Consider the following 20,758-nt stretch of genomic DNA (forward strand, 5'->3'; position numbering starts at 1 on the left):
AAAAAGAATACAGCAACCGTTTTATAATGGAATGGACAAGATTCACTTTTCAGAAATGTATTTTACTTGGCCATTAAGAACACATTTCTGCTCCTAAAAGCAAGAAATCCTTGGTTTAACTTTGTCGCACTCCTTTTATTCTCAATTACGTGATAGTCCTTATACCATCTTAGCTAGTGCTTTTCTTTTCTACTTTTTTTTTTTCCCATACCAAAATGAAGGCGCGTGGGAGATGGAAAAACCCAGTATAAAAGCAGGACACCCAGAGCGTTCAGATTACTGGCGGTTTTATTGAGTTAGTGGCACACAGGAGTTCTTCCCATGATCAGCGAACGTGGCGTTACGGTGCGGTGTCCGGAGGGAGGAAAGGCTGGGTGAGGGGACAGAAGGGCCTCGAGGCAAGGCCCGGTCCACTCGGTGACATGCGGAGCTCTCTCTAGGGGCCTATCACTCATCTCGGGGGCAACGGAACTCAGGCAGCCCCCTATTTGGAGAGGCAGTGGTCACATCTCATTCCTCCCTGAAAACAAAATGGAGGAGAATGGAAGGTGAGGGCTGGACACTCACGGATAAATGCTTCTCAACAAAGAAAGAACATCCTCCAAAGGAAAATTAGAATTTCCAGAGATTTTTCTGGCTTCGTGCCTGGGCTCTGGCTATAGGAGCAATCGTTCCCAGGCTGGATCTGCGCGGCCTTTTTTCTGGGTCCCAGGGCCCTGCTGGGCAGGGAGAGAGCACAGCTGAGGCCTGCGTACTCACCGGTTCTTATGGCGGTATTCCTGAAGGGCTTTCTCTGCCACAGTCTCCATAAATTTAGGATTGTTCCTGGAGACGTCTTCTGGGATCATCACAGTGATGGGGTCGGAATCGAAGAGCTTCACAACCACCTTAGTGACCCCAGTGGGAACGCTGGAGTCAGAAGTCTGGGACCCCACCTAGGAGGAGAAAGGGTAAGAGAAGGACTGAAATATTGGTCAAAATGGACTCCTTTTGCAACAAAAGCCAGGCTCAGATGTGGTCAGGTGACCGCTTTGCTTTTTACTCAGTTTGACATCCGTAACATTCCATGAGCAGGAGGGCCCTAATTCAGAGACGCTTGTTTGTAGGAGTCAATCCTATCTGCAAATGACCAGCCCATGGGGAGCACTCCCAGAGGAAAACTGGTTTTTAAGCCACCATGTTTTCTTTGGGCAGCCCCTGGCTGGGCCAGTGGCAGAAAAGGAATCGGGGCAAGAAAAACAAAAAAAAGCTTCCCAGCACTAGAGAGAGGCTTTCTATTACTGGTAGAGGGTAACACACCAATTCATGAGCCAAGCTACGTGGCACAGGGCAGCGAGGCACCCTCGTGGGAAAAGCACAGGCTTTTCAGCCAGGCAGACAGGTTCTAATGCCTAGGTAAGCCACCTGTCAGTCCTTAAACCTAGGGCAAGCTGTCGAATCTCTCACTTTCTTCAACCATGAATGGGGTCACAATGGGGGCACCTGGGTGCCTGTTGGCATCTGACTCTTGATTTCAGCTCAGGTCATGATCTCGGGGTCGTGAGATCGAGCCCCACCTTGGGCTCCACGCTGGGGCATGGAGCTTGCTTAAGATTCTTTTTCTCCCTCTCCCTTTGCCCCTTTCTAAAAAAAAAAAAAAAATGGGGTCATGGCATTCTACACCTCACCGGGAGATGAGGCTTCCATGCATCAATGTACTTCAAAGTTTTTATGTTTCCTGCCATATGGCAAATGCTCGATCCAAAGCTTAAGTGCCCCCTTTAATATCTTCCTCCCATTTTGCTTTCAGGGGAGGGTCACATCGCTGCCAGACCATACGGGCCCCACCGAGCTTCAGTGTGTGGCCAGGACGTGACTCACCGTTGTGACCTGGAGATAGAATGGGTCTTCACTTTGAGTGAGATTAGCCAGCTGGGACACCCAACTAAACTGCTCATTCAGCTGCTTCAGCAGGGAGGACGTGTTGAACATCTTCTCCTGATAGGATTGCAGCAGCTCCTCGTACAGCCTGGTGAACTTCTCAGCAATCTGGAGGGAATTATTAAGTTCCTGTCGCAGCTGGACCTGAGCGGGGTTGTTGGAAGAACAGTCTGCCCGGAGATGGGGAAAAAACAAGGCAGAAATGTGAAGGGAAGGCTAAAAAAGGATAAAAACATGAATGGAAATCAGTTCATGGAGCCAGGACCCAAAGCGGAGATACTCTAAATGCCCAGCCACATGCCGTGTGTCGTCAGTCTGTAACAAAATACAGAGCTCGCCCCAGAATGTAAATCAACACGCAGCTTCCTTCATTGACAAAGTCTTGCTCTGGAAAACACTGGCAACTGGACTAACCAGTGTCCTCTTAGTGACATCACTGATTCACCTTTGGGTGCAAGGCCCTTACCTCCTTGGAGACTGGTGAAAGGACGTTGACCACACTTTGAGAAACACTGATCTCAGTCTATGTGCTCAGACCTGGAGCTACTCTCGCTGTGCTAGTCCCCCGAGGGATCATTTCCGGAGAGAAACTAGGTACCACACACTACTCAGGTGCTGTGGATATCCACTCTCTCCAATAATCACATCTCTTCTACCTTAAGTATTACCAGGGATGAAATTGAGGTCCACAAAAGTAAATCACTTGCTTAAAGACATAGAATGATTTATGGGGCCAGGACTGAATCCAGAGCTTTAACTCTTAAACCGAGGTTCTTCCTCCTCTGAGTCTGTGGCTCTGGAAAATTCTCCAAGCCTGTCTTTTGAGCATATCTGCAGAGCTAGAAATCTAGTGCCAACAGTCCATGACATAGAGAGCTGGCCAGGATCCTTGGTCCATCTGCCCATCATGGCTGGTCACCCAGCTCACCAGGGGGGCAGAGAAGACACAGGGGACTGCTTTGGGTCCTGGAATGCCCACTGCAGGTTGTCTGATCAATAAGAGCTGGCAACTACCCACTATCTCTTTAAAAACTACTGATTTTCTTTCCCTGATTTTTTTCAAAAAATATCTCAAGGATGGTACATCAAACCCTAGCAAGTCAGGGGAAAACAGATCTTTGCACACTGCATTTACTGTAAAGGATTACCATAAATGATTATAGTGTATTTGTATTAAAATCTCAAAAATGTTAGGTGGGGCAGGAAATAAAAGCCAGGTTGAAAAGATAATACAATGAATAATCTTAACTCTTTCACCAGGGAAAAATAAAAAAGTGAGAAAAGTCACTGAGAACTGAGACTCCATCTAGAGCAGTGGATCTCAACTGGGGGCTCTGCTGCCCCAGGGGGATATTTGGCAAGGTCTGAAAATAGTTTTGGTTGTCACGACTGGTGTGGTGGGGAGGCTACAGGTGCCTCGTGGGTAGAGGCCAGGGGCGCTGCTAAACATCCCACAGTGCACAGGACAGCCCCTCATGATAAAAGTGACTCGGTCGGGGGGCGCCTGGGTGGCTCAGGTGGTTAAGCATCTGCCTTCGGCTCAGGTCATGATCCCGGGGTCCTGGGATCAAACCCCGTGTCCGGGGTGGATGGGGGGGCCTGCTCAGGGGGGAGCCTGTTTCTCCCTCTCCCTCTGCCCCCTCCCCTACTCATGCACGCACTCTCTCTCTCCCTCTCTCTCTCAAATAAGTAAATAAAATCTTAAAAAAAAAAAAAAAAAAAGCGATCCAGTCCAAAATGCCAACAGCTCCAAAGCTGAGAAACCCTGGTCTAGAACGTTCGGGCAGTGCGTGTTCATTTGGAGGCCCGCGACTGAAATAAGAGGCGGTAACTCTCTCTCGGTGAAGAGAAGGCAGTGTGGCTAAGCTGGGGTCAGTGACCGTTAAGATCAGTGCTCGGGACGCCGATTTGAGCCGGGGCATCTGTGCCTCTCTTCTCCTGGCCCGACGTGTGACTCTCTGTGGTGGGGAACTGCACACTTGATGCTTCTCTAACTAGGGTAGTTGATGGACAAAGCCCGGGAGGCTGGGTTGAGGACTCACCTGCACTTCATACATCAGCCCCTCCCCCGACACTTGTATTTATTTCGCAGTGGCTCGAAAACTTATAGGAGTGAGGCTAGGAATATTTAACTAGACTCCAAAGGCTTGCCCTGGCAAACCCAAACGTATTAAGTAAGAGCAAAGCCACAAGATCGATCTGCCACGTCCAAGGGAAACAGTTAACTCTTTCCAAGCAGAGACTGCTGTGTGCCAGGAACCATTCTAGATGCTTTCATAGCTGTTACTCAAAGTAGGAAGAAATGAGCCAATGAAGAGATCTGATAAAGCTGAGGGGTGCCCTAAAAGGAAGTACGGTTGACCCTCAAATAACATGGTTTGAACTACGTGTGCTTATATGCGGTTCTTTACAGTATGGTACTGTAAACATAGTTTTCTCTTATAATTTTCTGAATAACGTTTTTTCTCTAGCTTACTTTTAGAATATAGTATATGATACACGTTACATATGAAATGCATGTTAATAGATGGTTTATGTTATCGCCTCCCCTCACCCCCTCGCTGTTCAAGGGTCAACTATATTTCCCTTGCTTTGGGGACCGACCAACCAAAGGGTATTTTGCTGGGAAGTTAAGGTACCACTACCTGTGATCCACGTGTTCTGGGGACAGAACACCAAACACTGGTTAAGAACACATCCCATACACTTAGCTCTCCAACATATGGGTGTCCTATCATCTTGGGAAGTTACTCAACCTTCTTGTGACTATGAGCTTTTTCACCTCGGTAAGATAGGGACAGTCACTGTACCCAACTCAGGGTCATTCTGAGGAAATGAGGAAATGTTTGCAAAGTGTTTACAACAGTACCAACATGGTAAGAGTTTGTTAAACAGAATACATATTATCTAAAAATCCATCATCTGCAGAAAAAAATAGGGAGGTCTACCCGGCATGGCCCTTGGGAAGAGAGTAGCTGGGGAAATCAAAAAAAGATGTCTCCCAATTTCAGGGACAACCCTACCTCTTAGCCCTTGTCTACAGATGAGGGCCCACATGGAGCAGGGCCAAGGACCCCCTCTCCCCCCAGTGCCACAGCTAGAAGTCAGCAGAGCTGGAATTTCAAGTCCCATGTGCCTGACCCCATAAAGGGAGCCCCGGTGAGGTACCAGGGATCGAAGGTTCCCCGACTCACCCACAGACAAGATCTCCTGGCATTTTTCACACTGGTCCTTCATCTTCAGGCACCCAGTGGAGTTGTGACGGATCTCCTTGCACACGGCGCCGTCCTGGTTCTCTTCTGGAGACACACGAGGGAAGAGGGCATCATGCTGAGGGACCACACAGAGCAATATAGGAATGGGCCTCCCCTCTGACCCCTTCCACACTACTGTTTGCCTCTTTGAGATGCTTCTGTGGGCAGAGCAGGTTGGGAATGGGTTGCCTACAGACCTAGGCCTCTCTGATCAGGGCTCCCTGCAGAGGGACAGGAGGGGGTTCCCGGGGCTCCCTCACTTATGTGTGACCTCACCTCCCACCATCTCCATCCGATGAGCCCTTCCTGCCTCCACACTGCCATAGCTATATGCCGTTCTCTTTGGCATCTGACCCTTTCTGCTCTGCATTCTATCTGGCTCATCTCTCTCCCCCTAGGGTCAGCAAACCCCTTGAAGGCAGGAATGGGATCCTTAGAGTGGCCTTAGAACACAAGGCTCCCCCCCCCATTATGGATATGCAGTAGATGCTGTTCACTTCAATGTCCTCCTGTATCTCCAAACCGTTTCAAGCCAAACTTTGTGCCAATCCAACGGTAGCCTTTAGGAGATGGTGTTGGCTGACCATGTCTGTTAGTTTAACGAAGGAAATCACTTCTACAAGTATTGACTTTTCATGTCCATAGTAGACCTCATTCATTCAAAAAATATTCACGCATGCCCCCCGGTGATAACCAGGAACAGCTTTCTAAACTGTAGCATGGACTGATTACATAATCGGTCACCACTGTAGGCACGGCATCCACATAAAGGCACCTGGGTTCCCAAGACAAAGGGGTCTGGTTCTCTAGAAAGGAGTAATCAAAGTCACGCCCACCAGTGGCTGGAAGGGGCATGGTAAACTTGAGAGAACACAGATACCAAGTCCAGCAGGGCTACATTTGACCAGGTCCCCCTTTGTCGGCTGTGAATACTTGGACACGTTCCTCCACCTGTCATACTTTTCTCCTCCTTAAATGGGGATAATACCACCTTCATGGGGTTGCTGGGGGAAACTGGGATGCCACACGCCAAGCCCCTGGCATAGTCCTTAGAATCTAACGGCTTCTCAGTAACTTGCTTGTTCCCAACCCTTCTTAGGAAGAATGAGACGGCTTTCTAACCTTCTGTGAATTCCATTGGGAAGTGAGGGATTCTATGCAGGTTGACATCCATGGCCTGCTGAGCCTGATGTATCATGTCAAAGAAGGGCTGAAATATGTTGTGGAAATTCAAGGGTTGGTAACCAGGGAAAGGCATTATGTTCCGGGCGAAGCGGGACTTGGGATTGAAGAAGAAAGGCCTCCTCTGGAATGAGCTGAAGGGTGAGTAGCGGTAAGGGTCCTGGGGCTCACGGGCGAAGAATCTGTCCTGGAAAAGCTCATCCATAATGCTGGACACCCGGTTGAAGCTGTCCTGCATGACGTCCAGGGCGTGAGTCTGCTGCCGGTCATTCTCCATCAGGGAGTCGATGCGGTCGCCATTAATCCAGAAGTAGAAGGGAGAACTCTGGTTCAGAAACTCCTCAAGCTGTGATGGCAGAACGGGGAAGTTAGGAGAAGCTCGCTCAAGTCCCAGCCTCCCCTTGCGCCCCCTCGCTGCCCCTCGGTCACCTCAGTCACATAGCACATGACCAAAGCCCCTGCTGGGCCTGGCTCCCTGGCCCCCCAGCTGTCAGGCCAATGCCCTTCCATTCTACCTGCCCAAAGGGGGAAGAGTTTGGGAAGACATCTGAGGCCAAGAGATGCATCAACCCCTGTCACCTGAGACTGGTCTCCTCTCTGGCCACCAAGGATCCCCACACCCCGACTCAGCCAAGGGCCAAAGGATGGGCCTTTGGTTCATGAGTTGCAACCAGGCGAAGCCCACAGGGGAGGATGGGATTGATATGAATGTGCTAAAATTCTTAATTCCTTCTGCCTAAGAGGACCCAGGGATGAGCCATACTACGAAGTCGTTTGTTATGTCATCCAGCTAATAATTTCTGGATAAGAATCTTCTAACACACGGCATAGGTGCTTTTAATGACTTCACACTTGCTCACTGATAGCAAACGTTACCAACTGATCGTGGACTCCAGGCCCCAATGCAGCCGGGACTGATCAACTGCATCTGGCATGTGAAATGACGTCGTGATACTGTGATTTATAAAAACAAGTGTATGTGTGGTCTTCGTCTGGTTCTTAAAGCCCTTAGAATTTCCTGTGAGGAGAGCAATAAAGTATATGCTAATAATAAATTAAAAAATAATAAAGTTATGCTAATGAGGTGGCTTTTGGAAAGCACCTGAGGATGGGGGTGGGTCGCCAGGGGAACCAACCAAGATTAGAACAATGGAATTTTTAATCCCATCTCCTGAGTTCTGGAGAGGGGGATGTGCTGGAGGTTGAACCCATCAGCAATGGCCAATGATTTTATCAATCATGCCCATGGGAGGAAGACTCCATAAAATCCCAAAAGGATGGGCTTGAGGAGTTTCTGGGTTGCTGAACGTGTGAAGATGCAGGAAAGCGGTGACCTCTCAGAGGGCATGGAGTGCTCCCCACCTCTTGTCCATACCTTGAGCTATGCATTGCCTCTCTCTGGCTTTTCAGAGTTAGATCCTTTTATAATAAACCAATAACCTAATCAGTCAAATGTGTGTCTGAGTTGTGAGCTGCTCTAGCAAATTAACTGAACGCAAGGAGGGGGTTGTGGGAACCTCCAATCTATAGCCAGTCGGACAGAAGCACAAGTGACAAGCCAGACTCATGACTGGCACCTGAAGTTGCGGGGGTGGGGAGGACAGTCTGTGGGCCTGAGCCCTTAGCCCATGGGATCTCATGCCGTCTCCGGGGGGACAGTGTCAGAACTGAACTGATTTGTAGGCACCCAGCTGGTGTGGGAGAACTGCCCCACCTGTTGGAACTGGGGGCAGGACCAGAGAAGGGGCATATTTCACACCCGCATCTGCCACCCAGAGCCCCGCTGTGCTCAGCGGCCTGTCCCCTTTCACCTGGTGGCCCACCAGCCCCGAGCTGCTTCTGCAGACGCGGGCGTAGAACTTCATGCAGGTCTGTTTCAGGCAGGGCTTACACTCCTCCCAGAGGGCCATCATGGTGTCATTGCACACCCCCTGTGACGCCTTCAGCTTCGTTTCCGAATCCTTGGTATCATTTAGGGCATCCTACGGGAGGACACGAGGTCAGGTTAGCCACGCAGAAGCCATAGGCTTCACGCTCTGCAAGCAGGCACGATGGCGCCGGGCTCTCCACCCCCTCAGGCCTTTTCCCGGGTCCAGCCACACAGAGTCCCTATATCCTCCTCTGGCTCCTGCGTTCCCCCAATTGGCCTGGAATTCCCTCCCCACCCAGCTTTAAACATCTTCTCAACTTCGAGACCTGGCTCTTCTTTACAGTCCTCCCCGGCCACTAGAACGCACGTGGATATCCCCTTTCTCTGACACTGCCCTTAGTCTTGACCCCAGAGGCGCTCTGAATCTTATTAGTCAATTGCAGCCACGGGAGGAAGCAAGCCTTCAAAATCAAAGTCACAACAACTACCAAAACCCTCTAGCACATCCATGTCATTTGGCCCAATAATTCTATAAGAATCCATCCCAAAGAATTCCTGCCATAAAGGGGAAATCCATATGCATGAAGATATTTGCTATGGTATTTGTTTATGGCGGGGGGGAAAAATACTGGAATCAACCCGGATGCTTAAAAATAGAAGGTCAAGCAAATCGTTGGTCTACACAGGGGCCGGAGATGCACGGCTTTGCGAGGGTGTTCGTAGTTAAGTTTTAAATAGTATAACAAGCATTTTTCATGTTAACAAGTTGTGATTTTGAATATAGTGACTATCAGAAGAGTATAGAGGGGGGAAAAAAAAGAGTGAGAAACAGATCAAATGTTAACAGCGAATTGTCCAGAGGTTAAAAGGGTTTCAGAAAACTTTTCCTCTTCCACTTTTCTATATTAAAATCTCGACAAATGAGTGTATTAATGCTTCGAAGAAGAGTTAAGTAGACCAACCACACCCAAAGCAAAGAGCTGACTAGGAAAGAGTTTGAGTTCTGTGAGATCCCTCTCCTGTTCCGGGTCCCCTGTTCCTGCTGGGAAGGCCACCAGGCCTCCTACTGAGCCAATGCACCATCATCAACTACACGGCCCACTTCCTTTCTTTCCCGTTCACAGATTCGGGAACTAAGACGGCATGGAGTCTTTTCCTGAACTTGATGGGCTTTATCACAGGACCTGGATTGTAGGATACCAAACTCTGATGATAACCACAAAAACTCAAAAACAGGACTTGCCTGACACTTCTCTATGAGCTACTTGAGGATTCTCATAGTATTATGCTGAGCGAAATAAGTCAGTCAGAGAAAGACAAGTATCATACGATCTCACTGATATGAGGAATTCTTAATCTCAGGAAACAAACTGAGGGTTGCTGGAGTGGTGGGGGGGTGGGAGGGATGGGGTGACTGGGTGATAGACACTGGGGAGGGTATGTGCTATGGTGAGTGCTGTGAATTTTGCAAGACTGTTGAATCTCAGATCTGTACCCCTGAAACAAATAATACATTATATGTTAAAAAAAAGAAGAAGATAGTAGGAAGGGAAAAATGAAGGGGGGGAAATTGGAGGGGGAGGTGAACCATGAGAGACTATGGACTCTGAGAAACAAACTGAGGGTTCTAGAGGGGAGGGGGGTGGGGGCATGGGTTAGCCTGGGGATGGGTATTAAAGAGGGCACGTAATGAATGGAGCCCTGGGTGTTATACGAAAACAATGAATCATGGAACACTACATCAAAAACTAATAATGTAATGTATGGTGATTAACATAACATAAAAAATTAAAAACAAAAACAAAGAATGGTGAAGAAAAACACTGATACCAAGGAAGGGCATTAAGTGTCAAAAGAAACTGCTGAATCGGCCAGCATTTCCCTAAGTGGCTTCTAGGGAATTGTGCTAAAAGCTATGATGGGGAGAGGAGTGCCTGGGTGGCTCAGTAGGTTAAGCGTCTGCCTTTGGCTCGGGTCATGATCTCAGGGTCCTGGGATCAAGCTCCATGTCAGGCTCCCTGCTCAGCGGGGAGCCTGCTTATCCCTCTCCCTCTGCCCCCCTCCCTACCCCCAGTCATGTGCACTCCCTCTCACTCCATCTCAAATAAATAAATAAAATCTTTATAAAAAAAAGCTATCATGGGGAGAAAAAAGGATTTCCTGATCAATTTGGTTTGAAAAACACAGGGTTAAATGAAGTTCTACGAACTTCTTTACTACAGAACTTCTCAGAGCCTTTAAAACACTTTACTATGCATTATGGGTCATGAAGGTGGCAGGTGACCTGTCTTAGCATCTCCTTCATTAGGGGTAGGGAGGCAATGGGAGTAGGTTTTTAGGATACCCTTAAGGAGACTACTGACTTTTTAAAAATAAGTCGTTTATTCCATTATGGTGTTTTAGTTTTGTTGAATCATTAAGCACAGGCTAGACCCACTATTTTCACTATCCGACTTAAATGTCTCTTTATGAAGTACTCAGAACTCTAGAAAGCCATGGGGTACGGCAGTGTGTACCTGCCTTAACCCCAAAGTTATTGCCCTACTCGATAAGCTTCCTGAAGGTAGGGTACCATCCCCCTCCTGACCCAGGACAGACCCAAACCAGAGTCTACCTTGGAGCTTGCATAGTCAGGGTTTAGAAAAATCTATTGAAGTGAATAATCGGTCATCATCAGGCCCTGGGCCAGGCTGGTAAGAAACCAATCCAAGATCTAACCCCTTGAAGCTTTCAAAAGCAAAGAAACCTTCCCTCTTTTCTTAACTACAGCCCCAGCATCAGCCAGACACTAGCCTGAAAGGGCTGAGTGTCACCATGACAACCCAGCAGGGCACCAGAAGGGTGATGACCACTCCCCTCCAGCAGGGGAACTCAGGTTGGGGGGGGGGGCGGGTGCAGTCAGCTGGCTCCTCCTTACCTCTTTCTTCTTCTTGGCTTCTTCCAAGTTGCTGAGCAGCGATTTGCGCTCCTCGTTTGTTTGTTCTATTAGGGTCTTTATCTGTTTCACCCCCTTGAGAGCATTTTTAATTTCCTTATTAATGTACTTACTCCCCTCGGTGGACATTTCTGCAAGAGAAGGGCAGGGAGGGAGAGTGAAGAGAGAGGCAGAGATGGTGCTGGGGATATCACCCTAGAACCAGCTGGGATGGTCTGGAAGGCCAGTTCGGTCTAGGGGCTGTCAAGGCTGGGAGCACCCACCCCAGCAGGCAGCCTTCTGGCCCCAGCTTTGCCCTGACCCGGGGGCCCGTCATGGGGCTTATTGTGGACCCAGGGCCCAAATAGCGATTACGCTAGTTGCTCAGGGAGCACAAAGCACTGGCCCAGGCACACCCCAGGGGAGGGACAGCGAGCAGCATGATGCCCCTGCGGCTCTGGAGAACGAGCCTGCCTAGCTGCACGAGAACACTTCCACGGAAAAAAATATCCTGAGAAACAGAACAGAAGAGCATAGGGGAAGGGAAGGAAAAATAAAACAAGATGAAATCAGAGAGGGAGACAAAGCATGAGAGACTCTTAATCATAGCAAAGAAACTGAGGTTTGCTGGAGGGGAGAAGGGTGGGGGGATGGGGTAACTGGATGACGGGCATTCAGGAGGGCATGTGATGGACTGAGCACTGGGTCTTATATGCAACTGATGAACCACTGATCTCTACCCCCTGAAGCTAATAATACACTATATGGGACTTAAAAGAAAAATTTTTTTTAAAAATATTCTGGAAGCATAACTGTTCAAACATCAAAATGTAAAATCTTATTTTGGACACAAGTGTTTCTGGGAGTCCGTTTTACCAAACATCTGAACTTCCTTATTCCATGGTTCCACGTGATAGGGGACACAAAGATGAATTAATGGCACCGTTCCACAGGAGACCATGATCGAGACACAATGCCGTGTGGCAAATGCAATGAGACAGTGTCACCGAGGTACTAAAGAAGTAACAGCTAAGGCTTTTCTGGTGGTTCTCCTGGGCCAAGCACTGAGCCGGCCACATCACATGCCCTTTTATGCAATGCTCTCTGCACTGAGGTCATCCCCCCCCCCTGCACCGACGAGGAAAAAGCAGCAGAGTGAGATCAGATTCTTGCCCCGGGTTAATACAGCTAGGGAGTCACAGAGCCAGACACATACCCAAGTCTGATCTCCAAGTTTGAGTTTTTAACTACGACCCCAGAGAACCAGTCAGCTTTTAGGACAAGCATGGGGAGGAGGGCGGGGGGTGGGGGGGCTTCAGGAAAGGCCTGGCAGAGGAGGGGACCTTGAAGCTAGGCTCTGCAGGACATGGAGCCCTTACCTGGATATGGAGCATTGGGTTTCTAGGTGGAAAGGTGTAGGGTACATATAGTAGGTGCTATGGAGACTCAAAAATGGAAACTCACAAAGTCTCGAATGAGGCAGGCTTCCCGGAGGAGGCGTGGGCCCCGGGACAAGCAGACTGGTGAAAAGAGATGCAGCGGCCAGAAAGTGCTGGGGATACACCTGAAAAATGCCCAGAAGCCCACCTGACGGCCAAGAACATAGACCAGGTAGCTGGGCGGGGGAGGAGGCTCTGAGAGGGGCCAGCCTGAGCAAAGCAGATGGGATGCACAGGACCAAACCGTCTCTACCGCTTCAGGCCCTGGCAGAGAGGAAGTGTGCTAGGACAGGGAACACCTGCTCCACTTACCCTGGAGCTCTGTGTCTGAGACCATCTGGTCTCCCAGAACCCGTCCATTCTCCCAGGTCAGCAGCAGCCCCACCAGCAGCAGGAGAGTCTTCATGGCGCCTCCCTCTCCAATTCTGGAATCCCAGCAGGCCTCTGTTTGTAGAGAACAGGAGACTGTCATGGTAACAGCTAGCCAGGCTGCTGGTTTCCGGCCCGGCCTGCAGCCTACAGCAGCTTCTCCAGAGCCCCACGGAGGCCCTGCCCTCAGCTGGCCCCTCGGCTGCCATTACTGTGTTTTTATCCCCCAGGGAAACTGGGGGAAAAGCTCAGTCTTGCCCCGGGACCCTTCAAAAGAAAGTGGCTACAGGGAGGAACCGTAGGAGAAGATGCCTAATACGGAAGAAACGAGAACTCTGGAGTCAGAGCTCTGGGCTCAGGTCCAGCCCTCCCCCCCAGCCCCCCTCCCCCTGGCCGCCCCAGAATCGCTGACTAAGCCTGAGCATGTGCTTTCTGCATCCAGGAAGGATGTCTATCTGATACCTGCTCATGTCAAATAAACCCTCAGAACACCTCTCTGGGCTGACTCACCGGCCCCTCTCCTTCCCCAGCCCTGATGTGGGGACTGCGTAGACCCCACTTGTGCTGTGTGCATCACTAATCGGGCCCACAGCAGGCGCTCCCAATCCATCACAAAAGAAAAATCCCCTTTTTTTCCACCAAGCCTCAACACCCCCTAAAACGGCATTTTAAGACTCTGAGGCAGTGAGAGCCAGCCCTTCGGGGGTTGGCAGAGGAAAATAAAGGTCATTTGCCACGCCTCGCATGAGACCTGAGATCTATATCCCTGCACAGATTTGGGGTATAAATGCAGTAGAACAGGGGGCAATTGTCTTCAGAGAGTGGGGGGGCAAAGTCAAAGGGTTAAAGGGTGGACCCTGCGCCTCCCCAGGAGAAGTTTCCTCTGGATGGATGGGCCCCTCTGCCGCCAGGTCCCTTCCCCGTGGCTCTCCCCTTTGAGCCCACAGTAGCGTGCCCTGCCAAAGTGCCCCTGCCACCACTCAGCTGACTGCTGGGAGCTCAGGACAGCCCAGTCTTACACAATGGACCCTTTCCCAGAAGCTGGAGCTGTTGCATAAAACAGAACCCCTCTCCCCAGCAGCCCGTCTTCTGGCCTCCTCCCTCTCCCCCCACCTCCCCCCCCCCCGCACCACTGTTTATCTGAATCCTCTCATTTCCCCTAACAGAACAGGGAGGTGGGTCCCCCCTTCCCGAAACTGTGAACATCTAAAAACTGCCCTCAGCTCGGCAGGCCCATAGGGACGTATCTGGTAGCACATAAATAAAGGAAGCCTCGCCCGGAAAGTCATTAGTCAAGAGGCCAAGCTGTGCTTCCCAAACCAGCCACGCAGAGCAAAGGAGCAGCGTGGGAGAAGAGAGTGGGTCATTGCCTTCCCCAAAGACAGGGTGGGTGGCTATTTCAGGCCTGATAGAAGGCCCAGGGCTCACGGGCTCTGCCCTAGCTGCTCACTAAGGCCTGAAATGCCTCCGACAGAAACAGAGCTTTGGCCACGCCAGAGAGAGAAAGCCAGCAAGAACACCCAGCTATCGGGGAGAGGCCCCAGGATACTTCTCAGAAATTCATACAAGAGCCTCTGAAATAGGTCTGGACCAGGAGACAGGGCATTGGGCCCTGAAGAAAAGAGAGCTGAAGGCAAGAGCACTGACTGAGGAGTCTGGAAACCCAGCAGCCAGTACAGTCTCCCACCAGGAGCCTGGGCCATGGGGAGCAGTCTCCTGGCCCAATCCCTCTGCCTCCAAGGGGAGGTCAAGCCCAGAGACAGCATGGGGCTCCCCAGGCCCGCAGCAGGCTGGCAACCCCAGGAGGACAACCCAGCCCTCCCAACCTTCAGTCCAGTTTCCTTCCCTGACACCATGTCACTTAAATCTGAGCCTCAGTGTCTTCATCTGTAAAATGGCCCCAGCGTGGACCTCCGAGACCTGAATGCCTTCTGCAAACACAGGGGTCTTAGATAGTCATAGTAAATTCTGGCTATTCGAAATCTGACCTAGGACCAGCTGTGGGCATTGGCACTATCTCTCGGGGAAGTGGAAGGAGGTGGCATGTTTCAGAGGGACCGAGGAACCTGTGGTCCCTCCCTGTGGGGCTTTGCTCCTTTAGAGCACCTAGGAATCACCCGGGGCGGGGGGTCTTATGACAATGCGGACTCCAACTCAGAACGTGACATTGACACTGCTCTTCCAAGGACAGCACTGGAACTGCCCTCCGTATGCGCCGATTCTCCTCTCCTCTCAGCTCGGGCCTGGGCACCCGGCTGCCAACTGCTCTGACTGGGACAAGCCCTGCCAAGGTCCTCCACTCCCCACCTCCGCCAGGCAGCCTCTTTCCCCCAAGGACGCTTCACCGCGCAGATGGAGCCACGGGGAAGCACGCAGAGACCTAAGCCAAGCAGTCACGCAGCTGGGCTGCTCCACGGTTTTTTAAAGCCCAAGGCCCAAGCTCCTATCCTACTGCCTCCCCAAATGTAGAAACCAAACCGAAAAGAAAAACGAGGCACCTGTAATTCATACCATCCAGACGCAACTCTGTGGTAGATCTCCTTCTATTTTCTATGCATTTGTGTGCAGTCAGATCCCTTACACCCACTATCTTCAAATAGTCTTTAAAAGCACACCTCTGAGGCTGCAGAGGTGTCCTGCAGTCCTGGTCATTAGTCATTAGTCAGAGAGTGGGGGGGGGGACAAAGTCAAAGGGTTTTGGTGTCCTCTATTTTGCCATCCCACAAGGTTGGGCATTTACATTGTATGTAATTTCCCACTGTTATTATAATGAAGACTCCAGTCGGCACCCTATCATTTTATCTGTCCTTATTCTTAAATTCCCAATCTCTCTTTAAAAATAAGCATAATAAGCAGCTTCTTCTTCTTCTTCTTCTTTTTTTTTTTATTAGGTCCAGAAATTCTGGAAGATCAAGGTTTCAGTTCTAGTCCTGATTCTGACACCTACATGCTGTTTATCTTGGGAGAGGATCCTAAACCTCTCCAGGCCTCAGATTATCATCTATAAAATGCGACGTTTGGAGCAGATGTCTGCGATCTGATGGCGATTGTGACTTTTCTCTGCTGTATCCTGGTGCTTTCGGAAGCAGAAAGAGTGGGATTTAAGTGGTTGCAACATGTACTTAAATCAAAACACACTTATAAACACCCTATGGAGAGAACTAGGGATTTCGGGAGCAGACAAGATGACCCAAGCAGGCAAGCTGACAACCACCACTGGAGCTCAGTACCCGGACAAGGAGGATGCCACAGGAAGGTCCGGGCCTCCGGCATTAGTTCTCCCAAATCTCGGTTCCCCATCTTTGCAAAAGGAGGGTCATTACACCTGTCCTAGTTACCCCACAGAATTGTGGCTGGAGCTAGCGAGTACGGGAGCTCCGGAGTCCCGGCCTGAGCGCCACCGCCCAGCAATTCTGCTTCCAGCTCGGCGGCCTGGTGATGGGGCTCGGGCCACCTCCCTTCCCTGGTTCCCCGACTCCATCCAAAGCGCAGCTCAGACAGCTCAGGGAGTACCAGCGATCTTCCTGTCCTCTCCTGGTTGCCACCCCTGCCCGCCCTGGGTCCCGGTGGGGCTCTGCGCCGGGTAGGAGAGGTGGGGACATCTCACCGGTCAGCGGCGCCCGGCGACCGTGCGCAGCTCCTGGCGACACCGCGTGGTGAGCACCGTGAGGCGCGCGTATTTATAGCGCTCTGTCTCGTCTACACCCCCTTTGGGGCTGGCTGCAAACCTGCATGACTCACGCCCAAAGAATGCTGTGGAATTCACCGGGAGCTTTCTGGAAGCTGGCGCCGGAGGGGATGCGGAGGCGGGGTAGGGGGGGCGCTCTCGGGCAGCACCGGGCGGGGGGCGCGCGTAGGGTGGGGAGGGGGTGCGGGGGAGGCAGGGCATCTGCACGGAGATGGGCGGCGCCGGGGTGCTGCCGTGCACCGCTCCCCGCTCGCCGGCGGCTCAGAGCTGGGTGACAGTGCCCCCAGGAGGGGAGAGCTCCAGCTAACTTGCGCAGCTTGGCGACCCCTCCACAGGGTTCCAGGGGTCCACTGCGCTCCCGGCCGGTTCCCAGTCCAAAATAAAATCGCACAGTTCTTTCACATTGAACGTGAGCCTTGTTCCACTTAAGTAGAAAAGCATCAGAAATAATGAGGGTGGGATGGAGAGGGTGTTGTGGGAGAGAACACAGAGGGAGAAAGAAATACCGACTTCTCCCCCCATCACAGAGATCCCGTGGGCCTTTGGTGCACCTGCTGGCCAGGAAGAAACAGAAGGGTATTTTTAGGGGTGAACAGAGCATACATTTGGGGAACCAGAACGTCCCCCTGGCTCCTTGATTCCTAAACCTTAAGCAGTTATTCTCCCCATCCACTTGGGGCCCAGAGCTGGGCGGGCTTCACGGTGTGGGATTCGGCAGTCCCACACTTGGCTTGAGGGCTCTCGATGCAGTCTTGAAATTCCTCTTAGTTGTTGAACAAGGGGTCCTGAATTTTCATCTTGCACCCGGCCTTGCAAATTATGTGCAGGTCCTCTTTGCAAGGGGGCTCACTCAGCTCGGTCTGTCTCAGTTCCCTCTGCTGACAGGAGGAGCTTATTTCTAGACTCCCTTTGGCAGGGCGCTTTGGTGTGACAGAGATGGGAGACTTCTCATCACCCCCAGGCAGGGAGGCCACCAACCCAGACGTCCCTCAGGTATAGCTACTTCTTGGGAAGGAAACAGAGCCACCCACTCTGGACCCCCAGGACATTTGCACTCCGGGTGAAAAGTCAAGCTGCCTGCAGGTGGTTCTCACACCGATGAGGGGAGATGGATAGGCAGAGGGGGTGTAGGCAACCTGGTTTGGGTGGCCGACTTTGAAAACCATGTGAGACGGAAGCCTTTAGGGGAGAAGAGACCTGTATGGTCAGGGGCTGAGTTTTTCCGCTCACAACTTCAAGAAATACAGCTTGAGTTCCAGTCCCTGGTTGCCCAGGGTCTGGGGACAACTGGGACCCCACCCTTTTTCCGGAGGGAGCACAGATGCAGCTTCTAGGCCTATGAAGAAGTTGGGGCACTTGAGCTGGTTGCATGGATTTCTGACTACAGTCTCAGCTCTGCCCTAAGGTGCTGGGTGACCTTGGACAACCACTTTGCCCTCTGGGCCTCAGCCTCTTCCCTGTGGACGACGAAGAATCTGGAAGGTAGGTGTCATCTCTAAGGTCCCATTCAACCTCACCTGAGACAATGCCAAGTGTTGAGAAAATCAGCCCAGAAGGAAAAAAAATCCAGTGAAAATGTGGAACAATATTTCTCTCCTGAGGCTTCCTTTTATTTTTCTCAAAAAAAAAAAAAAAAAGAAAAAAGTCTAATTATCAGTAAAAGCTACATTTTCTATGGAAACTGCCTCCTCCTTAGCATATCAATGGCTGAGGTCACAGGAGCTGTTTTTGAGCACATTCCTTGTAACTTTTCTGTTCTGTGCCCCCCCCCCCCATCTGGCACAGGAGGCACAATTCTGTGATAATTATATTTGTAAAAATCAGACGTTGGAGGACAGGCAAGGAGATCTGCCTTAGTCAGCTGAAGTCGGGGAAGGGAGGAGAGGAAGAAGGGATTTGGAAGAAAATAACACGATTCACAGCCACGACTGTGGTCCCCTAGGAATGATTACTTGATTACTCTAGCTACTAAGCAAACAAGGCTCTGAAGATTAAACTTTAAGGGGGAAAGTGGGAATTTTGAAAGCTCTCACACCATACTTCAGCGCTGACTCCCCACCACCACCAGCAACGTTCCCCCCAGGTGATCATCCTGCCTGTTTGAATGCCCCCCAGTGACTGGGAGCTTACTCCCTGTATGCAAACAGCTGTCTAGAAAAGCTAATGATAGCGTTAGGTTCTCAGAGGCAGGCTCCTGCAAGGGCCCCAAGCCCAGTTTTGTCCTTTGGAACCATACAGGAAAACCCAACCCATCTCCCCTTTGCTAGTCCTTCAGATATTTGAAGGCAGAGCTAAGTGCTTCTCCCAGTGATCTCCGGGCTTGTGGCTGCCTGCCCTGTCCTTGTTTGTGGATTCCTCCCCAGCCCTTCAGCTTTCAGGACCTTGCCTCTCTTGAGGCTCTGAGCCCAGCTGAGAACCTGCCAGTACCAGGGAGAGCTGACCACCTTTTCCCTTGCTCAAATGCTCTAGATGAGCTTTTGTTCAGCTGCTGAGTCATTCAGCTGATTCATATAGAATTCATCATCTTTTTGGCAGATGCGGCTGTTTAATCATTTTGCACCCATCTTGGACTTGTGCAATCAGTTTGGGGTTTGTAACTTGATTTTTTTTCCTGGAACAGGGGACCCTGGGGAGGGGGGAGGGGGAAAGTAAAGAGCTTTACGTTTACCGATTTATCTGATTGATCTCTGTGTGCTTTGCCCCACCATCTCTCCCCTGCTGTGCTCTTTGTCATGCACCCCCATCACGGCCACACTGTCCAGCTCGGTGCCACCAGCATGACAGGTTAACCAGCGCCGATATAGCTGGGACAAGCTAGAAATGGACAAGAGCAGTAAGGACCCCGTGGCCTGCTATTAATAATGCCTCTCCAGGCTCGAACTGTGGAACAGGGATATTCCGTCGATTACAGACCTATGAAAAAAATCACGCATAATACAATTATATACAGTAAACTCAACCCACAGCTGATGCAGAGGTGTCCTGAATGCTTTTTCAGGGCCCTTCCAACATACAGAAAGTTTCACTCCATCAGTTGCATTTCCCTATCCTCCCATCTAGGGAATACTTTTTTGGGAAAAGATATGAAGCTAGCCTCCTCCAAGTTGCTTGTCATGGACCTCGAAGTAGACAAATATTACTTAAAATATCTTCACTGTTACACTTGCTGTTGACTGACTATATGGTCTAGATTTTACTCCAGAGTTGGTCAACTCTAACATTTAGCTCCAATTCTTTGGTTAGTGGGCATTTTTAAAAGCTTTATTTATTTATTTCAGAGGTGGGGGGAAGCAGAGGAAGAAGGAGAGAGAGAGAGAGAATGCTGGAGCAGACTCCCCGCTGAATGCAGAGCCTGACATGGGACTCCATCCCAGGACCTGGAAATCATGACCTGAGCCGAATCAGCTGCTCAACAGACTGAGCCACCCAGGTGCCCCAATGGGTGTATTTTTAATTGGCCCCTGATCTGTCTCAGGGCAAACCTACTTTTTCCACAGCCACCGGGAATCCAAGTAGTTATTATTTTAGATCCGTGGTTTTCAATGGGACTATACAATGGAATCACCTGAGGAGCTTTAAAACTTACCAGTGCCTGAGTCCCACCACCAGAGGTTATGACTGAATCAAGCTGGGGTGCAGCCAGAGAAAGCATCAGGACTTTTCATATTCTCCAGGTAGTTTGTTTTGTTTTGCTTTGTTTTGTTAAGATTTTACTTATGTAATCAGAGAGAGAGACCGGGAGAGCACAAGCGGGGCGGCGGGGGGCAGGGGAGGGAGAAGCAGGCTCCCCGCTGAGCAAGGAACCCGATGTGGGGCTCGATCCCAGGACCCTGGGATCATGACCTGAGCCAAAGGCAGACGCTTAACCGACTGAGCCACCCAGGCGTCCCTCTCCAGGTAGTTTTAATGCACAGCCAAAGTTGAGGACCCCTGTTTTCCAATTTACAAGTTACTGGCTTACACTATGCCCGTTGATCCTCACTGTATCTCTAAGTCACTGTTAAGAGTATGTGGTATTTTTCTATTTTGTAAAAGACAAAATTAGGGGTCAAAAGAATCTTAGCCGGTTTTGCTTACCCTGAGCTGAAATCTGCCCCTTTATCACTTCTCTGTCCTTCATCT

At 50.5% G+C, this 20,758-nt stretch overlaps 1 protein-coding gene across 1 annotated transcript; it reads right to left on the reverse strand.

The window, feature by feature from the left end:
• Positions 1-270: 270 nt before the first annotated feature.
• CLU (clusterin) lies at positions 271-16,768 on the reverse strand. The gene is made up of 9 exons (XM_035022610.1): positions 16,556-16,768; positions 12,892-13,023; positions 11,144-11,292; positions 8,168-8,338; positions 6,297-6,702; positions 5,115-5,219; positions 1,861-2,090; positions 760-935; positions 271-520 (listed from the first exon to the last, which is right to left on the reverse strand). The coding sequence occupies exons 2-9, from the start codon at positions 12,983-12,985 to the stop codon at positions 511-513; spliced, it is 1,341 nt and encodes a 446-aa protein (XP_034878501.1). The 5' UTR covers positions 12,986-13,023; positions 16,556-16,768; the 3' UTR covers positions 271-510.
• Between the last annotated feature and the right edge of the window lie 3,990 nt (positions 16,769-20,758).

Source organism: Mirounga leonina, unplaced genomic scaffold (assembly GCF_011800145.1).
Source record: "Mirounga leonina isolate KUSES-001 unplaced genomic scaffold, KU_Mleo_1.0 Mir_176, whole genome shotgun sequence".
Taxonomy (NCBI): Eukaryota; Metazoa; Chordata; class Mammalia; order Carnivora; family Phocidae; genus Mirounga; species Mirounga leonina.